The sequence below is a fragment of the Rhinopithecus roxellana genome, chromosome 15 (genome assembly GCF_007565055.1).
Source record: "Rhinopithecus roxellana isolate Shanxi Qingling chromosome 15, ASM756505v1, whole genome shotgun sequence".
In the NCBI taxonomy this organism is placed as follows: Eukaryota; Metazoa; Chordata; class Mammalia; order Primates; family Cercopithecidae; genus Rhinopithecus; species Rhinopithecus roxellana.
In genome coordinates this window covers 41727378-41745308 of record NC_044563.1, presented here as the reverse complement: position 1 = coordinate 41745308, position 17931 = coordinate 41727378, and the positions used below count along the sequence as shown (strand labels likewise).

General features: G+C 37.7%; 1 protein-coding gene across 1 annotated transcript; it reads left to right on the top strand.

Annotated features, from left to right (window-relative positions):
- Window positions 1–5675: 5675 nt before the first annotated feature.
- On the top strand, window positions 5676–14999 carry LOC104672806 (tripartite motif-containing protein 49D-like). The gene is made up of 7 exons (XM_010376662.2): window positions 5676–5866; window positions 8727–9141; window positions 9427–9522; window positions 11268–11498; window positions 12207–12229; window positions 13091–13188; window positions 14322–14999. The coding sequence occupies exons 2-7, from the start codon at window positions 8731–8733 to the stop codon at window positions 14819–14821; spliced, it is 1359 nt and encodes a 452-aa protein (XP_010374964.2). The 5' UTR covers window positions 5676–5866; window positions 8727–8730; the 3' UTR covers window positions 14822–14999.
- The last annotated feature ends 2932 nt before the right edge of the window (window positions 15000–17931 follow it).

Sequence of the window (17931 nt, the reverse complement as noted above, 5' to 3'; positions counted from 1 at the left end):
CTCTTTGGTTCTGATTATCTCAACATTGCCCCAAGTCCCACAAAATCTAGGTGTTTTCTTGATGGCGAGGCCAGGCATTCACTTTTGGAAGATATCACTGAGAGGTGGATGTTGGGCAGTGTTGGAACTGGGCTGTTGGATTTTGCAAAGATTCTTGGACAATGAGAAATGACATTCTGGTTAACTCCAAGAAAATTTTTCTACTTTTTTGTGTCAAGAAGACTACTGGAGTCATCTCAAGACCTCTTCCCCAGTCTTACCTCAGGATACAGAAAGGCCTCTAGGCCAGATGGGGGTGTTTCTAGATTATGAATGTGGCATGGTGAGCTTTGTTAATGTGGCCAACAGTTTTCTCATTTGTAGCCTCTGAGGTTCTTTCCCTTACCCTCTTACACCTTTCCTTTGCTTTCCTTTGCTTTGCACTAACAGAATCAGGGATAGGTCAGTAACTTGACTGAAGGCATCAGAAACACCAACTTCTGAGAATGCTAACCTACTGACTACTCAATTTTCTTTATCTGTTTCTATGAAACTTTGCACCATCTTTAAAAGTGTGGAGGTATACATTTGTTTTGATTTTCATTAAATGACTCTCTCTTAGAATCCTGCACATGTCTTTTCTTTTAAGCTGTATCTTTTTTTGCCCTTGATTTCCAAGCCAGCCCAGGCAAATGAATACCTGAGTGTGTTTATCCAAACTCATGGGTTAATGCAAGAGCACAGGTTTCTTCCCCCTGAACTGGAATTTTATTTTCTCTGTTCCACCTATGGCATCCTATAGACAGTTAGACCTGGGAACATGTCATTACCAGAATAGAAAGTAAGACTCACTTTTTGCTTCAGAAAAATACAGAATACTGAGAACCCTCATTACATTTTAATAAAATTTCAAATTTATTTAGATCTTTGAAATTTTTAAAATACATGTGCAGTAAAATATCCTTATTATCAGAAATACCTATATTTTGATCATGTTAATTTTGTATGAAGCCTTTCCTTAAGTAGCGACTGGAAATTGGTTCCAGGATCCCCCATAGATACCAAAATCCTTGGATGCTAATAATCTTCAGATGTCCTTACATAAGATGGCTAAGTATTTGCATGTAGACTAAGCACATCCTCCAATGTACTTTAACTATCTCTAGATTACTTAAAATACTTAATGCAATGTAAATGCTGTGTAAGTAGTTGTTACACTGTATTATTTAGGGAATAATGACAAGCAAAAAAGTCTGCACATGTGCAGTGAAAATGTAATCATTCAATTTTTTTTTCCTGAAAAGTTTTAATGCATGATGAGTTGAATCCATGGGTGCAGAACCCTATCATATGGAGGTCCAACTGTATATCAAATATCATATTTCACAGTGTATTTTCTAGTACTTAATTTAATTACTCTCAATATGGAACACAACAAGCATATTAAAAGTTCCTGATATATGTTTTTTGAATTTATATAAAACAATCCAGTAATGCCTCCTTTAATGAGGATTGCTGAGAACAAAATCTAAAAAAGGCTGACTCCATCTATAAGGAGAAACCCTGATACAAAAGTTTAATGACAGATGGGTTGCATAATGGGATATTTCAATGATAGGAGTAATGCAAACATACAATTCTGTAGTCATTTATATTTTAATAGCATTATACTGTTTTAACCATCCTCATCTTGTATATAATCTCACTGTATATTAGAATACTACTATTAGAGCAATAAGGAAGGATGGATAAATACGGTCAGCTTTTTGTTTTTGTTTTGTTTTGTTTTTGAGACAGGCTCTCACTCTGTCGCCCAGGTTGGAGTGCAGTGGTGAGATCACAGTGCACTGCAGCCTCGACCTCCCCAGATCAAGCAATCCTCCAACCTCAGCCTTCCACATAGCTGGACTACAGGTCCACCACGTTTCTGGACAGCAGAGAGTGGATCAGAAGTAAAATAAGGTGCCAAGTCTGAACTCACAGAAGAGCAGAGAATCATGACAGTAACATACAGCAGTGTCCATATGGGTCCAAGATTCACATGCAGAGCGCCAGATGATAGAAGCAGGCAAGACAGGCTTCCAGAGCAAAACCCAGGCCTTAGTTCACTTTCAAGGTACTACAGTTCAGGGGAATCAGACGCATTCCTTAACCTTGACTCCTTCCTGCTTGCTAAGACTTTCATTAGGGACAGTCTTCATGCTGTCCACAGGGGGTCTCCGAAACTGAGAGTAACAGTTGGCTTACATCTTCAGTGATTCAAGTCTGCAAGGTGAATATGATTGTGCTTGGGGGGAAAGCAGAGAGGCCACTTTCTGTACTTAAACAATGCAGTTCACACTTCAGTGCTATAAACATCACCGCAGTCCTGCTTGCAGTAAAGTCCAGACTAGCAATCTGTCTTTGGATTGAGCTGTTCTCCTACAAGATACCTACCTTGTTAAGATCTCTCGGCCATACTGTTTTCCATAATGGTTGAACTAGTTTACAATCCCACCAACAGTATAAAAGTGTTCCTATTTCTCCACATCCTCTCCAACACCTGTTTTTAATGATTGCTATTCTAACTGGTGAGAGATGGTATCTCATTGTGGTTTTGATTTGCATTTCTCTGATGGCAAGTGATGATGAGCATTTTTTCATGTGTCTGTTGGCTGTATGAATGTCTTCTTTTGAGAAATGTCTGTTCATATCCTTTGCCCACTTTTTGATGGGGTTGTTTGTTTTTTTCTTGTATATTTGTTTGAGTTCTTTGTAGATTCTGGATATTAGCCCTTTGTCAGATGAGTAGATTGCAAAAATGTTCTCCCATTCTGTAGGTTGCCTGTTCACTCTGATGGTAGTTTCTTTTGCTGTGCAGAAGCTCTTTAGTTTAATTAGATCCCATTTGTCAATTTTTGCTTTTGCTGCTGTTGCTTTTGGTGTTTTAGACATGAAGTCCTTGCCCATGCCTATGTCCTGAATGGTATTCCCTAGGTTTTCTTCTAGGGTTTTTATGGTATTAGGTCTAACATTTAAGTCTCTAATCCATCTTGAATTAATCTTCGTATATGGAGTAAGGAAAGGATCCAGTTTCAGCTTTCTACTTATGGCTAGCCAATTTTCCCAGCACCATTTATTAAATAGGGAATCTTTTCCCCATTTCTTGTTTCTCTCAGGTCAAGGATCTAGAACTAGATGTACCATATGACCCAGCCATCCCACTACTGGGTATATACCCAAAGGATTATAAATCATGCTGCTATAAAGACACATGCACACGTATGTTTATTGCGGCACTATTCACAATAGCAAAGACTTGGAATCAACCCAAATGTCCATCTGTGACAGACTGGATTAAGAAAATGTGGCACATATACACCATGGAATACTATGCAGCCATAAAAAAGGATGAGTTTCCGTCCTTTGTAGGGATATGGATGCAGCTGGAAACCATCATTCTTAGCAAACTATCACAAGAAGAGAAAACCAAACACCGCATGTTCTCACTCATAGGTGGGAACTGAACAATGAGATCACTTGGAGTCGGGAAGGGGAACATCACACACGGGGGCCTATCATGGGGAGGGGGAAGAGGGGAGGGATTGCATTGGGAGTTATACCTGATATAAATGATGAATTGATGGGTGCTGACGAGTTGATGGGTGCAGCACACCAACATGGCACAAGTATACCTGCACGTTATGCACATGTACCGTAGAACTTAAAGTATAATAATAAAAAAAAAATTAAAAAAAAAAAAGATCTCTCGGCCGGACGGGCTAAGCATCCAGAGCTCCTGTGTGGCAGCCGGCTGGGAAAGCCACCCTCAGATGCTTCTCTCCGACGCCCGCGGCGGCGGCTATGGTGGTGGCTATGGTGGCAGCGGCCGCGATCCAAAGGGGCCCCTCCAGGTATCTCGCAGGACCGAGTAGAGCGCGGTGTCTTGCAGGCCAGGGCGCAGTCCGGGTAGGTCAAGCTAACGCTAGGTCCTGGTACTTCTGGCACCTTGACGCAGGAGCCAGGCATCTGGGCTCAGGGTAGGGGAGCTGGGGCGCGCCCCCGCGGCAGCGCTCCTCCAGGCGGAGACGTGTGGTCATGCAACCCAGCGGGTTCAGGGCTGCCAGGAGCGAGAGGAGGGATCCTTATTCAACAAATGGTCCTGGGATAATTGGCAAGTCACAAGTAGGAGAATGGCACTGGACTTTGTGGCATAGGCAAACCTTATTATTATTCAGTGAAACACTCACCTAGGACCTACTGGGAAGGTATTTTGCAGATGTAACCAAAGGTCCTACTCCTGTAACTAGCAAGTGTACCCAGGGAAGCCTGACTTCATCAGTGAAAGTCCTTTAAAGAAAGACACAGGCATCACAGGCATTCCTTGAACAACACTTACAATAGCAAATGAGACTCTAATCTTCCAATTGCTCCCTATTGACTTTGGACCAAAGCTTTGAATCATAACCATTGGGATCCAGCCAGCTGAGGATTTTTCTTCCTGACTGACTTTAACAGGGATCTCATACTTGCTCAGGCAGCCCATCAACTGTGGAAACCAATTCCTCGTACTTGATTCATGTGAATCTCCCTAGCTGTACATATATCTTATGGGTTCTGCTTTGATTTTTGAACCTTGACAGATTTTTTGAACCTTGGCAGACATAGGGCTGATAGATTTATCTTCACTGTTCTGACACTCTTAACTCTAAGTCTTTGGGGGTTATTGGCAAAGAATTCCTCTGTCAGAAAATATTTGATTAGCCGCTTCTGAAGTCTCTTTTCTTTTTTAAATTGTCGCATGACAACAAAAATATTCGTTATAGAAAAAAAATATAGTCCATTCCTATCATTTGGATTCTGTATTTGTGAATTAGCATACGTCCTAAAACTTGTTTATAATCCCCAAATTAATTATTATATTGCATTTCTTGTCTTCTTAGAACATCATGCACTATGTGGAGAAAAGCGTTAAAATAATAACTCATTTCACCCATGAGATTGACGAAGTTTTGTAAATTCAATAAGAGACCTCAAATTAGTGTGGCTATTAGGTTAATCAGTGATTTCTCTTAGAGTGGTAGAAAACAAAACAAAACAAATTTGTATCTTCCTGTTGGACTTCTCTGGGAATATCCTATAAATGTGCTAAAGCAGCATTTAAGGCTGGACAAGGTGGTTTATGCCTGTGCTCCCAAGCACTTTGGAAGTCCAAGACCAGAGGATCACTTGAAGACAGGAGCTGGAGAACAGCCTGGGCTACAGAATCATACCCTGACTCTATGAAAAGTTTTAAAAAACATTATCCAGATGGGATAGTGTGAGCCTGTAGTCCTAGCTACTTGGGAGGCTGAAGCAGGAGGATCCCTTGAGCCTTGGAATTCAAGGCTGCAGTGAGTTATGATTGTACCACCGAGTGTCTCCACAAGGAGACAGTTTCTCTAGAATAAATAAATGTGCCCTTAAAGGAATATCTGTGTCTTGGATGAAACTCAATAAACAGTATAAAATGCATATTAATTTCTAGTGTATGTCTAATCTGATAGGATTTATGTTACATATGATTCATTTAAGTCACTGTTTTTTAGAATGAAAGAGTGATGATAATTTAATCAGCGGTGCAAAGGTGTGTTCTAAATACTGCATAAACCTAATCATCTTATTCTCAACCTTTCTCAATACTCCACCCACTTAAAGAGGTGGGTGTGGTCTTCACAGATTCTTATAAAAGGGCATAGAAGAGACAAGCTCAGTTTTCTCCAAAGGAGAAGGACCGCACTTAGAGGGAGCTGTATTTTGGTGACCTCTGAAATTCAGTACTGCAGTGAATGAGCTCCTGACCTTGAGGAGTACTTAACAGAATTATTTCTAGAAGAATCATTGTGGGAACCATTAAAAGAATCCAGCAGTAAGTGAAACTTATATTGATAAAGTTATATCTTCTTTCCTTTACAGAATAATAGAATGTTAAAAATATCTCATTATCTTAAATCTACACAATGATACCATTTCTAATTCATACTCTTAATATAGATTGTATGAATTATGAGGATACTAATTGTTGTTATTTTGTGTTTTCTATCATTCTTCAATATAGTTTTGAAAAAATTTAAATATCTAGTGTTTGCTGCAACAGATATGTATGCATAATAAATATATGGAGTTGATATTAATACATATAAGTACACATAGATATGTGTAATGAGTTAATTAATATTGTAAAATTGAATTCAGAAGACGTTAATGAATGTTAATTAATTCATTCAGCTTTTAGACAGGACTTTAAATTAGTAAGGTAGTGATGAGAGAGGCAAAATAGTGAAACTGAAAAAAGTGAAAAAGTTCCCCAAAACATCCTAGTTTAGAAATTAAAACACAATTTTTTGACCAAATGTAAAATTGGATACATGATGGTGGTTGTGATCTCACTTGAGTCTTAATCTTATTAAACTATGAAAACTTCCTTAAAATGACTTAGATGACCTCTGGAGAATATTTGCAATTCTAAGATTTTTCATTTCTTTCACTAAAATTCAGCAGTGTTATCAAATAAAGGAGAGTAAAGGACTTAAAACTGCCAAACAAAGACTATAGTTTATATATTATTCAGGGTTCTCCAGACAGACAGAATCATAGGATGTATATGTGTATATGTAGAGATACATTCATGAGCCATTTCAGTCAACCACAAACAACACATGGTGGTCACGTAAGATTATAATACTAGGCCGGGCGCGGTGGCTCAAGCCTGTAATCCCAGCACTTTGGGAGGCCGAGACGGGCGGATCACGAGGTCAGGAGATCCACACCATCCTGGCTAACACGGTGAAACCCCATCTCTACTAAAAAATACAAAAAACGAGCCGGGCGAGGTGGCGGGCGCCTGTAGTCCCAGCTACTTGGGAGGCTGAGGCCGGAGAATAGCGTAAACCCAGGGGAGGGAGCTTGCAGTGAGCTGAGATCCAGCCACTGCACTCCAGCCTGGGCGACAGAGCAAGACTCCATCTCAAAAAAAAAAAAAAAAAAAAGATTATAATACTAGTATGTTTACTGTATCTTTTCTGTATTTAAATATGTTTACATACTAAATAATTACTATTGTGCTACAATTGCCTACAATGTACAGTGCAGAACATGCTGTACAGTTTTGTAACCTAGGAGCAATAGGCTGTACTGTACACCATAGGTGTGTAGGAGGCTACACCATCTAGGTTTGTATAAGTATATTCTATCATGTCAAAACAATAAAACCACCTGGCTGGGCGTGGTGGCTCACGCCTGTAATCCCAGCACTTTGGGAGGCTGTGGCAGGCAGATTATTACTTGAGGCCAGGAGTTCAAGTCCAGCCTGCCAACATGGCGAAATCTCATCTCCATTTAAAAAACAAAAAAAGAAAAATTATCCAGGTGTAGTGGTGTGTTCGTGTAATCTCAGGTACTCAGGAGGCTGAGGCAGGAGATTCGCTTTGCCCTGAGAGATGGAGGTTGCAGTGAGCCGAGATTGCACCACTGCACTCCAGCCTGGGTGACAGAGGGAGACTCCATCTCAAAAAGTAAATAAATAATACCTCCTTACACATTTCGCAGAACATGTATCTGTCCTCAAGCTACACATGATTCTACATGAGAGGGAATTCATCAGCAAAATTTGTTTGCTTGATTATGGAGTCAGAGCAGTTGCAATGTAGCTGGTATCCTGAGGATACCAGCATCCTGTCTGAGCTCAAAGCTGAAAGCCTCAGAACCAGCTTCAGCAGAAAGAAAGAGGAAATTGCCTTTTCTCTGGCTTTTTCCTTTTATCTGAGTTACCAGCTGATTGAATGGGGCCCACTCACATTGAGGGATGATGGTCCCACTCAGCTCACCAACTCCCATGTCTCTCTCCTCTGGAAACACCTTCACAGACTCACCCAGAAACAATGCTGCACCAGTTCCCTAGGTATTGGTTAATCCATTCAGACTGATACCTAAAATTCACCATCACACCATAGAAATATAACTACACCTCTTTGAGTTTAACAAAAATCCTACTATATGCTAGTTCAGAGTTTGGGTATCCCTAGGAGAAGTTAATTTAATCCACGAGAAAATAAAAGGGCCCAATATCTTTAATTATTTTTTTCTCTTCTATTAAACCTAAATTGGTTTAATTGCTGGTTTTTTAAATTTGCTTATTCTGTTGTTTGGTTGATATTTTTTTGTTTTGGTTTTGGTTTTTATTTTACTTTAATGTTATATTATTTTAAGTCCTGAGATAAATGTGTACGACTTGCAGGTTTGTTACATAGGTAAACATGTGCCATGGTGGTTTGCTGCCCCACTGCTGTGTCTCCCTCTAAAAATATGTCATAGAACCCTCTGGTCATCTTCTCATGTTTCTTTGGCCAAGGTGATTTTTCCCATTCTCTCATACTCATTTAGCAGTTATGTGAAAGAAGAATAGGAATAACTACAATTTATTCTAGGCCACTTAGAATCAAATCCAATTTCCAGATCCACATTCAGAAAATGGGAAATTGAATAGGTTAGTATCATGTTACAGACAGGAACCAGGAGTAGAAGGGTTGTGAGTCATCTAGTCAGTAACATCTACTATGAAGCTGTGAGACTCTCTGTGTGAGATTTTTGTTTTTGTTACAGAAGGAATAGTTCGCTGTGCTTTAATGAACCCTGTTAAGAGAAGAAACTATGGCTATCACATATCTCCACATGTTCAGAATCTTTTCATCAACTCAAACCCCAAAATGATGTTGCTCTTTCTTCCTCAGAAACATGAATTCTGGAATCTTGCAAGCCTTCCAGAGGGAACTCACCTGCCCCATCTGCATGAACTACTTCATAGACCCGGTCACCATAGACTGTGGGCACAGCTTTTGCAGGCCCTGTTTCTACCTCAACTGGCAAGACTTCCCAATTCTTGCTCAGTGCTTTGAATGCATAAAGACAACACAGCACAGAAACCTCAAAACTAACATTCGTTTGAAGAAGATGGCTTCGCTTGCCAGAAAAGCCAGTCTCTGGCTGTTCCTGAGCTCTGAGGAGCAAATGTGTGGCACTCACAGGGAGACAAAGAAGATGTTCTGTGACGTGGACAAGAGCCTGCTCTGTTTGCTGTGCTCCGGCTCTCAGGAGCACCAGGATCACAGACACTGTCCCATTGAGTGGGCTGCTGAGGAACACCGGGTAAGTGATGCCTCTGAACATCTATTTCCATAAAGGACACAGGAAATTCCTGTGGGTCTATTTTCTTGGAGATTGGATCAAGCCAACTCTGCCTCCCTTTAAGCAACTCTCTTTGGGGCTTTCTTAGCTTGAAACCTCTGGGATCTGACAAACAAGAAGGGAAACAGAAGAAATGCCATTTACTAGGGACTTATTTGTCTCTCATTCCGGGCCCCCTCCCTATGAAACGGTCTGCATGTTACTTCATTGTCTTCACTGGTGCTTCAATTCATGGCTCTTTTGCAGGAGAACCTTTTAAAGAAAATGCAGTCTTTATGGGAAAAAGCTTGTGAAAATCACAGAAATCTGAACATGGAAACCACCAGAACCAGATACTGGAAGGTTAGTCCTGTACTACTCTAACTTCTAACTTCTCCAGGAACTTATGGTGGGCAAACGGGTGACTCATAAAATAGGAACTTGATATCAAACCGTAATGTTTCTGGGAGTCAATAAAAAAAAAAGAAAACATTGAGAAAAAGTGGCCTCATTTCTTTTGTAGAATAGTATGACTGTTAGATAGGATTTATAACAAAACCATTGATGTCACCCAAAGCATGCTGGTTTGTTTTCATACAAACCTGTAGCTATACACCAAGAGATACAAGAAACTGGGCCATCTCACAGCATTCTATATGTGCTGGTTGGATAAATGCTGGGCACAAGATTTATTTGGCAGCCATGGAAAGCTCAAGTGAAACTTCTGAGCCTGGGTCAGCATTAATCTGAAGGCTGGTGGACAAGTAGTATTTGGAACTGTATGGAAAATTTGAGGCAGAAAAAGTGACAGGAGAAATCTAGGGGAACCATGACATTAGGAATCTCAACTAATTAATATTGAATAATACATAACATATGAGAAAAGTGTTGAGAAATGTGGATTTGTGTCTTGAGGGAGACATATAAACCTGACAGAAATATGGGAACTAGTCTCTAAATATAAGGAGAACTCTGAGGACTTCAGAAAAATATTAAAAATGATTTTCTCTGTGGATGTATACTTTCAGGGTATGATAGCTAATATTAGTTTGCAGAAAATTATTTCATAAGAACCTAGCCTATGTTGAATATTAAATTAGAAAGTTTACTAGTATAGGAGAAAGAAAGCATCTTCGTCCTCACAAATCGTACAATCCAAATAAGAGAGGCAAATGGTCAATATGCAAATATGTGCAATACATGATATGTTCGAGTGTGGTAGGTTCTTTGTTGGAGAATAATCAAGCAGGGAAGTAGAAAAGAACAATAGAGACCAGAAACTGGAGATGAGTGTCTGAGTTTTAAATAGGGTGGTCAGAAAAAAGCCTCACTGAAAAATTCAAATTGAAACAAAATTTTAAAGAGGAGGGGGAACACGAAGGTGTGTATGGATGTATCTGTGGACCATGAGTGTGTATATATGTAAATGTATATATGCGTGTGTGTATGTGTGTGTGTGTGTGTTTGTGTGTAAAATTCTAGTTGGAGAGAACAGCATGTGCAGTAATTTGGAATTTGTGTATATTTGGAGGCCTGAGGAACCACAAAGAAGTCTATGTTTCAGATTGTGATGAGTTAGAAAAAAAATGGAAGGAAATGAATTCAGAGAGACAAAGATGGCCAAATAATAAATGCAGCCTTATTGGGATAGGTTTTGCTGGGTGAAATGCATTTAGCTGGACATGCTAGTCTAAGGTCATTTCACATAGAATGAGTTTAAGCAACTTGTTTTTCTATTTTTAAGAAATAGAAATAGAAATTTTTAAGAAATAGAAATAATTATTTTCTTTCTAGTAACTACAGCTCTATACTCCAACTCACAAGCATGAACTCTTCTTATTTTTCCATAAATATGGTTTGGAATAGAGAAATCCAAGTGGTGTTTTTTTTTTTTTAATTTCCAACTATCTTAGAAAACACATTATCTTGAATAATTTTAATGTAATTGATCAGATACAAGAAAGGAAAGGAACAAAATTTGTGGATTCTAAGAACTGGCAAGACTGAGGTTTAAACTATTGGATGTTTGAGAGACAAAAGGAATCAGTGAGATTTAATAGTAGATGGATAAATACATATCTCTTTTGACTAACCTATTATCACTGCAGGATTATGTGAATGTAAGGCTAGAAGCAATTAGAGCTGAGTATCAGAAGATGCCTACATTTCACCATGAAGAAGAAAAGCATAATTTGGAGATGCTGAAAAAGAAGGGGAAAGATATTTTTCATCAACTTCATTTAAGTAAAGCCAAAATGGCTCATAGGAGGGAGATTTTAAGAGGAATGTATGAGGAGCTGAAGAAAATGTGCCATAAACCAGATGTGGAACTACTTCAGGTACAAGCTACAACATGGTTCAAGTTTTTGAATATGCACGTGAATAGGTATTTTCCTCATGGCTGAAATCCATCTCCCTACCTTTATTTCCATGATGTGTTTCCACAAACACATTTGCATAACTAATGCTACTTTACTGGGAGAATATAGCCCCGCCAAGAGATTCTACCAGGCCAAAGCTCCCTCCTACTTTATCCCCCAGCCACAAAACTCTGTGGAATGGTCAAGGTAACAGCCCCAAGAAATATTCCCCATCTAAGTCAATAATATACTTTGTGTTGCTAAACATGTATGAAATAGTGAGTGATTCATTTACATTTAGGTTAAGTTGAGGACATGGCAAGATCGGAAGTTATGGGAATCTAGGATCTCACTAATATTATTTTTGGGTCCACTCATTTGTGTAATAGGTTCTGGGAAAGATGACTGATTAGGTTATGCGAGGTTACCACAGAGCATAGACCCTCTGGGCCTCTTCTTCCTTCACTTCTTTAGAGAATGTCTTCAAGACTCAGACTTTCCCAGGACATTAATTAATGGTAATACGACTAACTAGGTTTTTCATTACAGAAGAAATAGAAAATGCTTTGCAGAAGAGGAGATGGTAGGGAAATAATATCTTCAGAAACTGACACCAAATTTCACACTGAACTTAGTGAAAGATGCATCTTGTGAAATGCACTAATTCTTTCTATTTTTTTTTTACAGGGTTTTGGAGACATATTACACAGGTGAGTGTGTACCTAGATTTTAGCATATGTTCTTTCAGTTTCCACAAATATTAAAACAGGCTCTACCAAAGTCATGGCATAAATGATTAAGATATTGATACTACTCTTTTTTTGCATCTACTTTCATTCCCACACCAGAAAAGACAAGACCACTAAATAAATACATAAATGAATAGTGAAATAAAATTTTAAAAATGTTTATTCCTGATTTTGTTTTATTCCTTAAAAGCCTGCATAGATGAAAGATAAAGTTTTGTTTTGTGGATGGTGAGACAGTCGCCAGAGGAAACAGGGGAGAAGTGGGGGAAAGTATTTTAGCAGTGAAAAAGTGTTGGTGATTTGTTGTTTGTACATATATACATATCAGTTAACAGTTCTGAAAACTAGATTGAAAAAACTGTGGAGTGTTAGAACTGTATAAGTCCCTAGAGAAGCTTGTTTCTAAAAAGCAGATCTTGCTGCCTAGAACAAGTTTCACACCCTTTATCCTGAAAAGGAAACAGCAGATGCTGCAGTCTCCCCAGAACCCTGCTATTTCAGACAAAGATCTTAGGAGAGTCTGCCAAGAAGTGGAACTCAGAATTTCATTTCTAAATATTCTCAAGGCCATAAGGCTAAAGAACCTTACATATTTGGGGCAAAAAAAAGAAAGATCAGACTGAATTCTGACTCAGACTCTCCCACCATGCTTTAAAATTCAGAAACTGTAAATAGTAATTAATTTCAAATAGGAAGTAATAATTTTTGAATTATCAAATTTGTGGATTCAAAGGATTCTCATGAAAGGTCTTTCAAATACAAAGAGTGATTTTTATTTATTTTATGACTATAGATGTTGTAACTGCTGGTTTTTCCTTGCAGGAGTGAGTCTGTGCTGCTGCACATGCCCCAGCCTCTGAATCTAGAGCTCAGTGCAGGGCCCATCACTGGACTAAGGGACAGGCTCAACCAGTTCCGAGGTAAGTCTCCACCCACAGGCAGCACTCCACTTTAAATATTATTATTGTTAGGATCACATAGGTAATATTTCACCCTTTATCAAATATTTTACTTCTTTATAGCCATAAGTGAACAATATAATCATGCAATCCTTTTGTATCTGTGTCTGTATTTATAGCAGACTTACAGCATTAAGTTTGAAAGATAGTGAAAAACAAATACATTATGGCCTCATATGTACTGAGTTACATAATGGGAAAAAGGAGTAGTATAACAAATCTTAAAAAGAAGCAAATGAAACAATGCTCAGAATGAAGGTGAGTTATTTAATGTTAAATACAAAATTTTACATTTCTTTAGTGTATTCATTTGAATAGCTAAGAACTGTTCTTTTGGGGAATATAGTTTACTGGAGATTCTTGGGTTTTTTTTTTTATTTTTTTAAATGGTTATATATTATGTATTACAAAAAAATTAGTTAATGGGTAAAAATAAAAAGAAGAAATCATTTTGTGAAAACAAGTAAAATTATAAACAAAAAGAAGTTCAGTTTAATTGCAATATGAAAAGTGGCATGTTAAGTCTAAAATCCAGCTTCAGCCCCGAGCTAGCATTGAGGACACAGAGAGACTGGTTTTAGCTGTTCAAATGAATGCACTCAAAGATTTTGCAGAAATCTGCTTTAAATTATCACTTATGACATGTACTTATAGATTTTTATCCAGTTAGCTAGAGCAGTTATTGCGTAACTGAAAGTCTTCACATTCTTTCCCAAATGATAGCACTAGTTTTTAAGAATAAGAAGCGTTTCTAAGTAATGATCTTCACAACAGTATAGCATTTAGGGTACATAATGTGTAAATTTTGCTTTGAAAATTGGATTGAAAGAAGTTGGTTTTACATTTCTCTCTCAATATGTAAGTTTTCAAAACATTTTTAATATCTGTGGTTAGCATTTTGTCTTATAGATAATATTAATCATCTCTATACTTTATTAGAAGTTGCAAGCAAAATTGTCCTTGTGACCTTACATTTCCTGGTAAAGTAACTTCTTGATAGAACAATTTTTCCTTATTTACACATGTCTATGCATGTTTTCTTTCTTTCTTTCCATTTATTTATTTATTTATTTATTTATTTATTTATTTTGCAGTGGATATTATTCTGCATCATGATGAAGCCAACAGTCATATCTTTCAATATGGAGATTTGAGAACCATTTGTATTGGATGTGACCATCAAAATGCGCCCCATACCACTGCAACACCTACAAGTTTTCTTGCATGGGGTGCTCAGACTTTCACCTCTGGCAAATACTACTGGGAGGTCTATGTGGGAGACTCTTGGAATTGGGCTTTTGGTGTCTGTAATAAGTATTGGAAAGAGAATAATCAGAATGACAATATATATGGAGAGGAGGGACTCTTTAGTCTTGCATGTGTTAAGAATGACATTCAGTTCAGTCTCTTTACCACCTCCCCACTTGCACTGCAATATGTCCCAAGACCTACCAGTCACGTAGGATTATTCCTGGATTGTGAAGCTGGAACTGTGAGCTTTGTTGATGTTAATCAAAGCTCCCTTATATACACCATCCCTAATTGCTCCTTCTCACCTCCTCTCAGGCCTATCTTTTGCTGTATTCACCTCTGACCAGTGACAAATCAGAAATGTGTTCATTTGCTGTGGGAACCGCTCTATCCCAGGAAGCCCTCTTCATTGTGCCTTATCAAACAGGACAAATAGGTTCTGTTTTATGTCTTCAATTACCTTCTAATGTTATTAAAACTCATTTATTGTGTTACTATTAAATATGGTAAAAACACTAAAAGTATGTGTATTGATACTTTATTAAATAATTTTTGAAAAGTCATTATTAATGATCATGGCATAAAATATATTCTCTGTTTTTTTTCTTTATTTCTGGGTGTCACTGAGTGAAATAATAGATGACAGACATGTCTTAATGAAGTTAAAATCAATGGAAGAGAGGCAGGATCTTTTGCTTCATGCAAAAAACTTAGAGTGAAGTCTCAACGATAGTTAGGAAATGTTTTTCTTTCTCTTTATCTAACTATATCACACTTATCTATCATGTTTAATTGTACTAATCTATCCTTTGAGTTAATATTATTTGACCTTCTATGCTGGGCTTTATTTTCAATTCTCACTACATATATAAATAATCCTGCATTATTAGTGTGCTCTTCTATGTTGAAATACACAGGGTGATCAGACCAATGCTGGATTAACTGAATATTTTTTTAAAAAGTAACTAAATATTGACTCCTACCTCAAACCATACACAGTCATTTCCAAAGAGATTCGAGTCCTGAAGGTAAGGGGAACATGATGCAATATTCTCATAAGGATTTCTTAACCAGGACAAAAATTAATAATTAAAAAAATTAGTTGGTTTATATTAATAATGATGAGTTCTCTGTTTCAAAACACATGATACAAGAAATAAAATGCAAACGAATAGTGGAGAAAGATATTCACCTGAACATACATAAAATAACATACAATACATGTACATGATGAATACTTAAAATGTAATAAATAAAAGACAATGAACTCGATATAAGATTGGGTAAAATATCTGAACAGACACTTTACAGAACTGGATACATAAATAACTGACCAAATATAAAAATGTGCTCACTTTCATTAGTCTTATAAAAGTAAGAATTAATCCACCAGTTGTACCACAGTCCCCCACAAGAATTACCAAAATTTAAAGACACATAACATTGTGAGCTGTCACAGATACAGAATAAATGAAATTTATTCATGGCTGGGGAGATATAAATGGAAATTATTTTTGGGAAAACTGACTATTCACATTCCTTACTCATAGGCTAAATATTGGAATTCTAAAATATAGTCAACTGATTGCCTACATATACTTTAAGATATACACAATATTGTTCAATGCATCAGTTTTTATAGTAGCTTCAAATTAGGTACAAAATATTCTTCAACATTAGAATGGCTAAACTGTGGTGTATTTATACAAAATAATCATATAAGATAGAGAATAAATAACTCCCTGAATGCAACAAAACTGATGTATCTCAGAAACAAGTTAATAAACATTTGTCAATTTAAACAATAAAATTGAAATTAAGAAAGGACTATTCCATGTAAATACAAGCAACTGTAGGCTCTTTATGGATTCCATAATTACATGAACATTGTGGAATTATAACTTTTAAGACCCAAAATGTCCAATAATGCATAAGGTAGTAGAATAAACAAGGGAGGCCAGGCATGGTGGTACACATCTCTAATCCCAGCACTTGGGGAGACCAAGGTGTGAGAATGGCTTGTGGCCAGGAGTTCCAGACCAGTGTAGGTAACATAGTGAGACTTCATCTCTACTAAACATTCCTTTAAAAATCAGCCTGGCATGATGGCACATGCTATAGACCCAGCTACTCAGGGGGCTGATGGATGCAGCGGGATGGCTCGAGCCCAGAAGATCCAGGCTGCAGTGAGCCATGGTGGTGCCTCTGCAGTCCAGCCTGTGACAGAATGACACCCTGTCTCAATAATAAAAAAGTCTAATAACTTGACATAACATAAACCAATATATTATAAATGCTCTAATTACAGATATTTCAAACATTAATGTTATTTAAAATAACTGAGAAAGCTGGGATAGTTCATGTTTGCTTAGACAAGACAAAAGTGCCCTGGGAAGTATTTTATTACAAATGTGATATGCACCAGAATCTGCTGTGAGTAGTCTCATGTCTGGAGGATTTTTTGGATATCCAGGTAAGCAGTAATTCTTGGGTGCCTGAAGCCCAACAGCTGCATATTCAGTGTGTATTCTCTGGAGATGTCTTCTCTGGACAAGTCTGATTTTTAAGTGATTAGACTCACCTAAGACCTCACTTCATGAGGTTAGCTACGTTCTGGAGAAAGAAGTGGAAATGGAAAATTAGGTTACACAGAAGGGTGTAACGTGGGCTGATTGGATTTATAAAGTATAGACAATCATGCCTGGGGGCTTACAGCCCAACAGAATCTAGATGACTCTGGGGTAAGATGTAAGAAACTTGACCTGACATACGTTTTTCAGAGATAATACAACCGAAGCAATTATTTCATTAAGTAATGTTTTATTCCACAAACAATTCCCTTACAATTTTAAAAGTATGCTTTATTGCTCCATTTTCAAACTCTGAAATTTCAGATCTATGTTTCCATTCTAGATTTTTTATTCAATCTTCAAAAAATGTTTACTGATGACAATAGACGAGGAATTGGAAATAAATTACAGTAAACAATAATAAACAAATTCAGTCCTACTAGAATATCCAGACTGGTGAATAAGATGTACCATAATGGAAGAATCACACAAGTACATACATAATTAGAATTAAAACTACAAGCTCAACAAAAGAGCAATAAATGCCGTGAGGGTCTATAATGGGAGAGAGGTGCTAAATGCTGGATCACACAAGACTTTCATGAAAATATATCAGAACTGAGATCTGAGGGATAGGAACACATTAACTTGGCAAAGGGAGCTAGAGAAAAACTTTCTCTGCAGTGACAACAGCAGATGCAAAAGCTTCCTGAGTGGAGGAAGCCCAATGTAGTTGAGCTCAGGGCCACTGAAGCTAAAGTAACAAGAATGAGAGTGGTCTGATGGAAGATGAGGCTGCAGAGGCAGGTACAGGCTTCAGAACATGGAAAGGAGGAGTTCTTTAGAAACTATGGGAAGCCAGTGAAGTCTCACTCTACTTTTA

Coding starts and splice junctions, on each gene's coding strand:
- LOC104672806 (XM_010376662.2), top strand. CDS start 8,731: ATGAATTCTGGAATCTTGCAAGCCTTCCAGAGGGAACTCACCTGCCCC. Junction 9,142..9,426: donor GGGCTGCTGAGGAACACCGG/GTAAGTGATGCC, acceptor GCTCTTTTGCAG/GAGAACCTTTTAAAGAAAAT. Junction 13,189..14,321: donor CAGGCTCAACCAGTTCCGAG/GTAAGTCTCCAC, acceptor TTTATTTTGCAG/TGGATATTATTCTGCATCAT.